The sequence below is a fragment of the Sceloporus undulatus genome, chromosome 1, assembly GCF_019175285.1.
Source record: "Sceloporus undulatus isolate JIND9_A2432 ecotype Alabama chromosome 1, SceUnd_v1.1, whole genome shotgun sequence".
Lineage (NCBI taxonomy): Eukaryota > Metazoa > Chordata > Lepidosauria > Squamata > Phrynosomatidae > Sceloporus > Sceloporus undulatus.
Window position 1 is genome coordinate 25,779,180 of NC_056522.1, and position 10,468 is coordinate 25,789,647.

General features: G+C 45.0%; 1 protein-coding gene across 4 annotated transcripts in view; it reads left to right on the forward strand.

Moving 5' to 3' along the window:
- The window catches only part of TTBK1 (tau tubulin kinase 1), a 157,300-nt gene extending 147,202 nt beyond the window's left edge, over window positions 1–10,098 (forward strand). For all 4 annotated transcript variants that reach the window (XM_042445382.1, XM_042445383.1, XM_042445381.1 and 1 more), the window contains one exon: window positions 4,730–10,098. In XM_042445382.1, coding sequence (XP_042301316.1) covers window positions 4,730–5,129 — 400 coding nt within the window. In that variant the 3' untranslated portion in view covers window positions 5,130–10,098. The remainder of the gene's footprint in view (window positions 1–4,729) is intronic.
- The last annotated feature ends 370 nt before the right edge of the window (window positions 10,099–10,468 follow it).

Genomic DNA, 10,468 nt, shown 5'->3' on the forward strand with positions numbered 1-10,468 from the left:
GTTTTATTTATATTGCCCCGCCTCTCCCTTCGGATCGAGGCGGGGTTACAACCTGATAAAAAACCATAAATACAATCATAAGATACAATACAGTAAAATACAATACTTAAAATACAATCACAACCCAGGAACAGTAAAAATTCAAAACATGCTACAATGGTCAATTACAGGGAATCAATCTGGCAGATAACATTGTGTCTTAATCAGGATCAGGAGGGTATGCCCACTGGAAGAGCTCCATCTTGACAGCCTTCTTGAAAGTGTCCAAGACGGTAGTTAGACGGATCTCTTCCGGCAGGCTATTCCACAATTTAGGGGCAACAGCAGTGAAAGATCTTTGAGAGATTATTCATAATCTGGTGGCTTGTATTTCCAGAAAGTTTTTTCCTGAAACTCTCAGAGTGCAGGGTGGATTGTGTAGGGAGAGGCGTTCCCACAAGTAACTCGGGCCCAAGCCATATAAGGCTTTAAAGGTAATAACCAACACCTTGTACTGTGCCTGGAAGCTAATTGGTAGCCAGTGAAGTGATTTTAATACCGGTGTAATGTGGTCAAATCTAGATGTATTAGTGACCAATCTGGCTGCCATATTTTGAACTAATTGAAGCTTCCGAACTTGGTACAAGGGTAGCCCCATGTAGAGTGCATTACAGAAATCAAGACGAGAGGTTACCAGTGCCTGTACCACTGCTTCAAGGTCCCTCTGTTCCAGACAGGGACGCAGCTTGCATATCAACTGAAGTTGATAACAGGCACTCCTGGCTGTCGCATCAATATGTGATGACAGCTGTAATGATGAATCCAGGAGTACTCCCAAGCTGCGGACTTTGTCCTTTAGGGGGAGTGTGACCCCATCCAGGACAGGTGGACAAATTTCCCTTCCCGGTCCAGGGGGACCTATCGCTAGCACCTCCGTTTTCTCTGGATTTGGTCTGAGTTTGTTTTCCCTCATCCAGCCCATTGCTGAATTAAGGCAGACATTCAGAGGAGAGATACCATCCTCCGTTACTGCAACAGTCAGAGACATAGAGAAATGGATTTGAGTGTCATCTGCATATTGATAACACTGCGCCCCATGTCTCCGGATGATCTCTCCCAGTGGCTTCATGTAGATATTAAACTGCATGGGGGACAGGATGGCGCCTTGAGGAACACCAGATGTCAGCTCTCTTATTGAAGAGCTACTGTCCCCCAGCACCACCATCTGGGACCTGCCCAAGAGGTATGAACGGAGCCACTGGAGTGCAGTGCCCCCAATACCTAACTCCCTCAGGCGATCCAAAAGGATACCATGGTCAATGGTATCGAAAGCCGCTGAGATGTCCAAAAGCACCAGCAGGGCCACACTACCCCTGTCAGTGCTCAGACGGAGATCATCAACCAAGGCAACCATGGCTGTCTTGACTCCATATCCCGCCCTAAAGCCAGTTTGAAATGGGTCTAGATAATCGGCTTCATCCAAGACAGCTTGGAGTTGCAAGGCAACTACCCTCTCGATCACCTTGCCCAAGAATGGTAAAAGGGAGACCGGTCTGTAGTTATTTCGAATTAAGGGATCAAGGGAGGGTTTTTTCAGAAGTGGTTTAACCACTGCTTGTTTGAGTTTTCCTGGAAATTTACCCTCCCTGAAGGATGCATTAATTATATGTTGTAATAATATTTTTATTGCATCACCTCCTTGAACGATCAACCATGAAGGGCAAGGGTCGAGGGGGCAAGTAGTCTTCTTTACACTGCCAAGAAGCTTGTCCACTTCATCAGTATTTACAAACTCAAATTGATCCAGTTTAATATAGTCTGCGGAGTCACTGGATACCTCTCTTATTGTTTCTCTTACAATACCCCCGTCCAGATCAGTCCTTATCTGAGAGATTTTGTCTGCAAAAAAGTCATTGAAAGCGTCACAGCAGGCTTTTGTTGGTTCTAAAAGAGGGTTCTGGGTGGGAGGTAACTGAGTCAATTCTCTCACCACCCTGAACAGCTCTGCCAGGCGAGACTGAGCAGATGCAATACGCACAGCATAGAACGAGTTCTTTGCTGTGTCTATTGCCACTCCATAGGCCTTCAAATAGGCACTATGGCGTGTCTTGTCAGGTAATGACTGATGCTTCCGCCAGTAGCACTCTAGTCGTTGTGCAGTCCGCTTCATATTCCGAAGATCTTGAGTGTACCATGGTTTCCTATTAGGAGCGGACTGGAAAGGACGCTTGGGAGCGATAGAGTCTATAGCCCTGGTAAGATCATTATCCCAGGTATCAACCAGGGCTTCGACTGAATCGCTGTCATTCCCAACCATATAACCCTCTAGAGTCTCTTGGAACCTTTTGGGTTCCATTAGCTTTCGAGGGCGGACCATTCTAATAGGCCCTCCACCCCCGAGGGGGATCTGGGTAGTAACCTTCAGTCCCACTTTGACCAGAAAGTGGTCTGTCCATGACAGAGCAGTGGTTGATATGACCTCTGCCCACAGATATTCCCAATCCGTACTAAAGACCACATCGAGTGTGTTACCTGCATGATGTGTAGGGCCCGAGACTAATTGGGACAGGCCCATGGCTGTCATGGAAGTCATGAACTCCCGAGCTGCACCTGTCAGATTTTATAAGCCAGCCTCGAAGGGGATGTTGAGGTCCCCCAGGACCAGAAGCCTGGAAGACTCCAACACCAGCTCCGAGACCAGTTGTGTCAGCTCGGCCAGGGAGTCTGTTAGGCCATGGGGTGGACGGTAGACCAACAAAATCCCCAGACTGTCCCTAGCCTTCCGGACCAAGTAAACACACTCAATATGGTCTGTTTTCTGAATAGGTTTCCTGGTCAAAGTGAAGGTGCTTTTATGGACCAAGGCTACTCCCCCCCCTCGCCCACTTTCCCTAACCTGCTCTTTAACGGTATACCCAGCTGATTTAATCTCCCATCCTTTTTTTTTTTTTTTTGAAGAGGAAAGAATCAGGTCTACTAGGCCTCTATGTAACCAGCTATTTGTACAGTGGTACCCCGGGATACGAATTGATCGCGTTACGAAATTTCCGGGGTACGAAAAAGTTAGCTTGGAAAAAACTGTTCCGGGTAACGAAAGATTTTTCGGGTTACGAAATTTTTTTCGGTGTGTTTCGGCGCTTTTTGGCACGAAATTTAAAAGCGAAGCACGGCTAGCGGCTTTCCAGCGCTAGCGGAAAGCCTTTTTTCGGGTTGTGAAATCTTTCGGGTTACGAACGGCACCGCGGAACGAATTAAATTCGTAACCTGGGGTACCACTGTACATAGAATCATAGAATTGGAAGAGACCGCAAGGGCCATCCAGTCCAACCCCCTGCCATACAGGAAATCTAAATCAAAGCATCCCCGACAGATGGCCATCCAGCCTCTGCTTAAACACTTCCAAGGAAGGAGATTCCACTACACTCCGAGGGAGTTTGTTCCACTGTCAAACAGCCCTTACTGTCAGGAAGTTCCTCCTAATGTTTTCCTGTAGCTTGCATCCATTGCTCTGGGTCCTAGTCTCTGGAGCAGCAGAAAAAAAGCTATCTCCGTCCTCAATATGATATCCCTTCAAGTATTTAAACAGGGCTATCATATCACCTCTTAACCTTCTCTTCTCCAGGATAAACATCCCTAGTTCCCTAAGTCATTCTTCATAGGGCACGGTTTCCAGACCCTTCACTATTTTGGTTGCCCTCTTTTGGATACGCTCCAGTTTCTCAACATCCTTTTTAAATTGTGGTGCCCAGAACTGGACACAATATTCCAGGTGGGGCCTGACCAGAGCAGAATAGAATGGGACTATTACTTCCTTTGATCTAGACATTATACTTCTATTGATACAGCCTAAAATCACATTGGCTTTGTTAGCTGCCGCATCGCACTGTTGACTCATGTTCAGTTTGTGGTCTACTTGGACTCCCAAATCCCTTTCACACATAGTTTCATTCAGCCAGGTGTTACCCATCCTATATCTGTTCATTTCATTTTTTCTGCCCTAAGTGTAGTACCTTACATTTCTCTGTGTTGAAATTCATTTTGCTAGCTTTGGCCCAGCTTTCTAATTTATTAAGGTCATTCTGAAGTTTGATCCTGTCCTCAGGGGTATTAGCTACTCCTCCTAATTTGATGTTATCTGCAAATTTGATTGCTCCCAATTCTGTAATCCAAGTCATTGATAAAGATGTTGAATAACACTGGGCCAGGACAGACCCTTGTGGGACCTCACGGGTCACTTCTCTCCAGGATGAAAAGGGGCCATTATTGAGCACTCTTTGGGTTTGGCTGGTCAGCCAGCTTGTTTACAAGAATGTCATGAGGAACCCTGTCAAAAGCCTTACCGAAATCAAGATACTGTATACTATGTCCACAGCATTCCCTTCATCTAACAAGCTGGTAATTTATCAAAAAAAGAGATTAGATTTGTCTGGCATGAGCAAGACTGGCACAAAATGTATGAAATAGGGGCTAGGCTTGCTTCTGTGTCTTTTAAGGAAAGTGCTGATCTTGCAAAAAATATGTGAATTGGGACTTAATGTTATGGTCGTGTGTGTGTGTGTGTGTGTGTGTGTGCACGCGAGCGCGTGCGTGCGTGCACAATATCTGGCTTTTCCTGCCACTGCTATGATGTGAATGGTATTAACTTTGTAGGTGTGGACAATTGTTTCCCTATGGCCTTTTTGTGAGACTGGGAATATAAACTACTAAGTTCTAGCAATAAATTCCCTTTCTCTCTGTTCTCTTTCTGCAGACTCCAGGTGCAAAGATCTGGGAATGTATCCGGTGACTCCCGAATAAAACCAGCCCCAATCCCTGGTACCCCTTCCTTGCGGAGCAGTCCAAGAAAACTCCTCCGTCCTCCAGCTAGGAGTCCTGTTCTCGCTCCACGAAACCTCAGTGCTTCCCCAAAAAGCCTGCCACTGTCCAGAAAGGAAAGTGCTTCACCCTCCCGACAGCACAGGCCAGGGACTACATGCTCACCGCTGGTCCAGCCTTCTTCCAAAGCTCCTTCCAGAGTGCAGCTGGGAGATACCCTGGTGTCACCAGGTGTGCTCCGAAAAGGACAAAGAGGGAAGGCCCAAGCCCAAACTCAAACTCCAGCAACCAAAGGAAGACAAGTATCCCAGGAAGGCAAGGCTACTGCAAGATAATGATCTGCTGCTGCCAACCTTTAGACCTACCGACCTACCATCTCACCAGGCTGGAGAAACCTCTGCGTATAGCATACACTCAAGTCGCCGCAGCGCAGCCTTACTGTGTCGGAAATACAAGCGTATAGCAGCTAGCTCTACTTCAGTGCTTCACTTGCCCATATGCCCATGCTCTCTCAGTCCAGCTCCTAACCTGGCTGAGGCCTTGCTGGTCAGCCTCATGCTTGCTTGCTATTGCCAGCCACCAAGCAGCGACTCGGGCAGCCTGCCTAGTGCCTGACTCTCCTTCCCTTCACACTGTCTTTTTGGTTTCTCAGTTAGCAATACTACAGTCTCCTCCACAGAGCCCTGACAGTTTGGTAAGGGAAATAGCTTTTTGTAACAGGGTGGAGAGGTCAAAGGGCAGTGCTTGACCCTGAAAGAGGAGACTTGGTGTGAACTTCTAGATTAACCCAGACAGCCCAGTGTCCCCGTCTCCCATAGCCTCCCCCATCGGCTGTTCTTTAGTGTGGGTCTCATAATGCCACCTGTCCACTCCCCCCACCTGACAGAACAAAAGTCAAACAGATTCCTTGGTGTCTAAAATATTAAGTAATGGGGTGTTCCTCTATAACTGCTAGACACCAGAAGAGCAGCCACATCCTCTAGAGCTGTTTTGGACCTGTAAAATTTCTCAGTCAGCTGATCTAAGGGGCTTGTTCTAAGAGAAATTATATATCTGTTATGTAAAGGGGTTCCACTAGTCCTAGTGTATTCTGAAGAAGAGGGACATGAGTTTTGTTTGTTCAGCAGTGCACCTGTAGATTAACTACACACTAAAGAGGTAGCATTTCATGCAAAGCCAGCAAGGAAAGAGTCCTTAGGGGACCATGGCAGTGGGTTCTTTCTTGGTAAAAATGGAAATGATAAATAGAATAGCCTCTAACTTCACAGTATGGTCTGTGGAGGCGACAGACTTCCAGTGTGCAGAGTTTTCCCCTGCATCCAAATACAAGGCTCACTGACCTAGTTAACTGCCTCTCCTGCTGGGATCCAGTCTGTCTGCTGCCAGCAGAAATGCAAATAGCCGTATACACTTTGCAATAGGCTTCTTGTCTCCAGTGGTCATATCTGCTTGCTTTAGAAATCCAGCTGCGGGACCTGTTGTCATTTACTGTATTTAGTACATGTCAGCATAGCTGGTGTTCAGGGTCATGTTCGTTGGCAAAATGGTGAAGGTTTTTGATGTGGACTATTGAACCTGTTGAATTTGGGAAGGGTTTGGTTTCGCAGAATCCTGTTTCCATGAGCTTGGCAGATAAATGGGAGTTGCAAAAACTTGCTGTCATGGCCAGGGAAGTGCATTTTATATAAAAGGGCTTACAGTACATCAAAGGAGTCAACTGTTAGACACGCAGGGCTTTAGCAAAACAGGAACTTATCATTGTACTGAGAAGCCTGAAACAATAAAGGATGCTGAGCCAGATGTGACAACATCTGTCCAAGTCTAAAGGCAGCATGATAGGAAACACAGCATATGGGAAGCCTGAAGGGAGGAATTGATTGAGCATTGGCTCTGAGTTTGGAAAAACTGCTTTTCATAGAATCAGAATCTTAGAGTTGGAAGGGATCACAAGGTTCCTTTTTAAACTATAACTCTCAGAACCTTTCAGCCAGCTTGCCAACTGCCCATGATTATTGGGGGAGGGGGGGAGGAATCTGGGATTTTTAGTCCAAAAGCTTTCCAGATTCTGGTTCTAGGGTTCCTCACCCTAGCTATGTTTTTCCTCCATAACTAAGAAGCAGGCCATATGAGGAGGATAAAAAAAAGAGCCTGACTCACTTGTGTATTTAGGCTGATGTGTTTTGCTTACTGTTAGTTCCTTAAAGCTGACATCATCCCCTTACAAATTTGACAGGACAAAATCCTTGTGCTAGGCCTACTTTTCTAGACAGAGACATGACCTGGTCACACCAGTATTCAGTGGGTATCAAGGACTTGCTTGTTCCAGGCAAATCTTTGGTAACTATTTTTTCAAGAGATGCTTAAATCTCAAGAGTATCTGTGCATGTCCACATCACTGGCAGAATGATGTCCCTCTTTTTTGGGACTTGAAGGCACATACACAAGAATGTGGACTTTGCAGCTAAAACAGCGTGAATCCCTTCCCAGTCTGTCCAGCAGAGGGAGGCTGAGAGACTATAACCATGTGGCTGTTGTAGCTCTCACCCAAGAAATTATGGGAATTATATTCCTTTGAGAAGGCTATAAAGAGTGGTATAAGAATTATGGGAGACACAACAGACACATCTCTTTGTTTTGTATTGTAGGCATGGTTTTAGCTGGAAAAAAACCAAGAACCCTGAAGCCCAGCAATAACAACCCTGACTGTGTTTATGCAAGTGGGGCTTCTAGGAGAGATAAAATGGCAGTGGAGTTTTGAGAGCAGACACCTTACATTTTCACAGTATTTTTTAAATACTGTATTTGCCCCCCCCCCAATACAATACAACACAACACCTTAATTCCCAGATCTACCCATTTAGAGTTGCAGGAATCTCTAGAGTGTGTTAAAGATCCCTGATATAGGATGGTTCTATAGCTAGCAGAAAGTTCTGTACGTCCTTGGGTAAAATATCCCACTTTTAAAGAACAGTGGAAACAATAAAAACACGCATCATTCATACCCCATTCTCTTCCCATCTACCTCATCTCATGTTGACTCTGCTGGCTGGGATTTGTGGGAATAAAACTCCAACAGCATTTAGAGGGCTACATGTTCCTCACCTGTTTTTATATTGTTCAATATATTGTTTATATTGTTCAATGATATTTAGGCATAAATTGCAAGTTTGGTGTGACTGGCTGGCCTATGCACATTCCTTGTCCATTGAGACAGATGCTCAACTTGGTGGGAAATCCCAGAGGATTTCCCATAGAATCATGTCATTCTCAAGAATGGCTGGGGATGGTGGCTCCTTCATGTAGCCGTCATGTCAGAAATGTCTTCATGAAATGGGTTACAATTGACCAGTACAGTGGACCTTTCATACTGACAGGTTGGCTTTGATGACCCACAGATTGCCATGCCCCATATTATTCAATGGTGCATGCATGCAGATGTGCTGATGCATTTGTGTGAATGCTGCCACTATTGAATAATATTATTTGCCATCCATGGGGGGAGCAGAACTGATGTGAAGGTTCCACTGTATCTGGAAAGGCTTCCTTATTTCTGGAGTCAAGCAGCAACATCACAAAAGTAAGGAGTATGAAAGAATGGCTTAACTACAGCTCTGTCTCATTAGTATCAGTGCCAACCCAGGTCAGTTTGCTGCCTGAAGCTAAACACCAAATAGTATTTTCTAGCATTCTGGGTCAATCCTTTAAAAAAAATTGTTGCACCACCAAGGTTTCAATTCCTGCTACCATCTATTCTTTTGCCTCCTCTTTGTCATTCCTTTCGTTCCTTCCATAGTTTGCCTGACTATCCATTCCTAAACTGTGCCTGTTTCATCTTTCAGGTGCTGTCATAGAACATCTGATGCTGGAGGTTTTCTTAAAGATCCTTCTAGAGAAAGTGTGGTCATTTATGCTGTCATATCTGTAATGTGTGTTTCTAATAGGCATGGCCTGAGTGAGAAACATTCAGATTGAGATTACTCTAGAGGTTGACATTATCTGAGAGCAAGCTCTTAGTCAGTGTTAATGCAATGTTATGAGCTATCGGAAGGGTAGGGTGCCTGTGGTAGCCAACACTGTAAAAGGAGCAGTGGTAGAGCACATGGTTTGCATTCAAATGATCCAAGGTTGAGTTACAAACATCTCCTATTGATGAACATAGATAGATTTTGTTTTAAAAAAACCTCTCTTTCTGAGACCCTGTGGAAGATTAGTAGGCCACATTAGCCCCCCCCCCCCCCCAGTACCTGCTCCTGCAAATAAATAAATAAATAAATAAATAAATAAATGCCCCCAAATGTCTCTAGGGGATATGGAGGCATTTCTACTATGTTTGAGTTTCATAAAAGAGTTCTTCTGGGCCTAAATTGGCTCTCTCCCCCCCTCCCCCAATAATGTAGTGAAAACTCACACCATGCCCCTTGATGGACATTTTGAGAGCTGGGGGCAAAAAAAAGATTTGGAAGAATTTTGTAAAATGTTTTTGACCCCTGGGAAGCCTAAGGAACCTCCAAACATGGTGGGAAAGCCCTCTGAATCCCCAAGAGTGCATGCAATATTTTCAAGGTCTGGGTACACCCCTGGTACAATTTAGAACTCTCATAGCTGGAGTTGGTATTTTTCAGTCCTCCAAATGTTGGTGGTTTGCAGTTCCAACATCTCATCATTGGTTGTACCAGTTGAAGCAGATGGGAATTGTAGCCCAGCAACATCTGGAGAGCCATATGATCCTTACATGATCAAGTATCCAGACCAGGTGGGAAGCCATTGCAGGTTTGGCAAACTCTTCATTGCAGAGTTTTTCCAACATGTGCAAAAAGGTGGTGTTGGAAATGATAGAAGCGGCAGGGCAACTGCCATGTCCCCAACCCTCACTCATATAATTCTGTTCAAATGAGGCTTTAAACAACCATTTGAGACTATTCTGTGGGAACAGAATTCTAACATTAGAATGTAGAATGGTGACTTGAATTGCACCTGGACACATATATTGACTCTGTGCTCATAGCATTGCATTAGCACTGGCCTTTAGAACAGGACTTCCCTTGGTTCTCAGCATTTGAGGAAGTCACATCACACTACTGTATTCCTTGGTTGAGACCTTGGAGACCTTTGAAAGCCCCGTGAAATGTAATGCTTACTCAGCTAAAAGTAGATGAGTCTAACAAAAACTGGATTATGCACGGCTGTGGATTATGCAATTCTCATTTCATGATCTCTCAAGATTTAGAGTGTGCCCACACTGTAAAATTAAAACAGTTTGATACCACTTTACCTGCCATGACTCTAGCCTACAGAGGCCTGGGATTTGTTGTTTGGTGAGACACCAGAGCTCTCTGACAGACCAGGCTGGATATTTCACCAAAGTACAAATCCCAGGACTATGTAGGATTTTGTTCTTTGTTGTTGTGTGCCTTCAAGTCATTTCGACTTACATGGAACCTAAGGCACCTATCACAGGGTTTTCTTGGCAAATTTCTTCAGAGGGCCATTGCGATCCTCTGAGGCTGAGAGTGTGTGACTTGCCCAGGTTTACCCATTGGGTTTTATGGCTGAGCTGGAATTCAAATCCTGTTTTCCAATCATAGGCCAATGCTCAAACCACTACACCATGCTTATGGTCATTAAAGCGGTGTCAAAATGTTTTGGTTCTGCAGTGTGGCTAGTCAAATTAGTT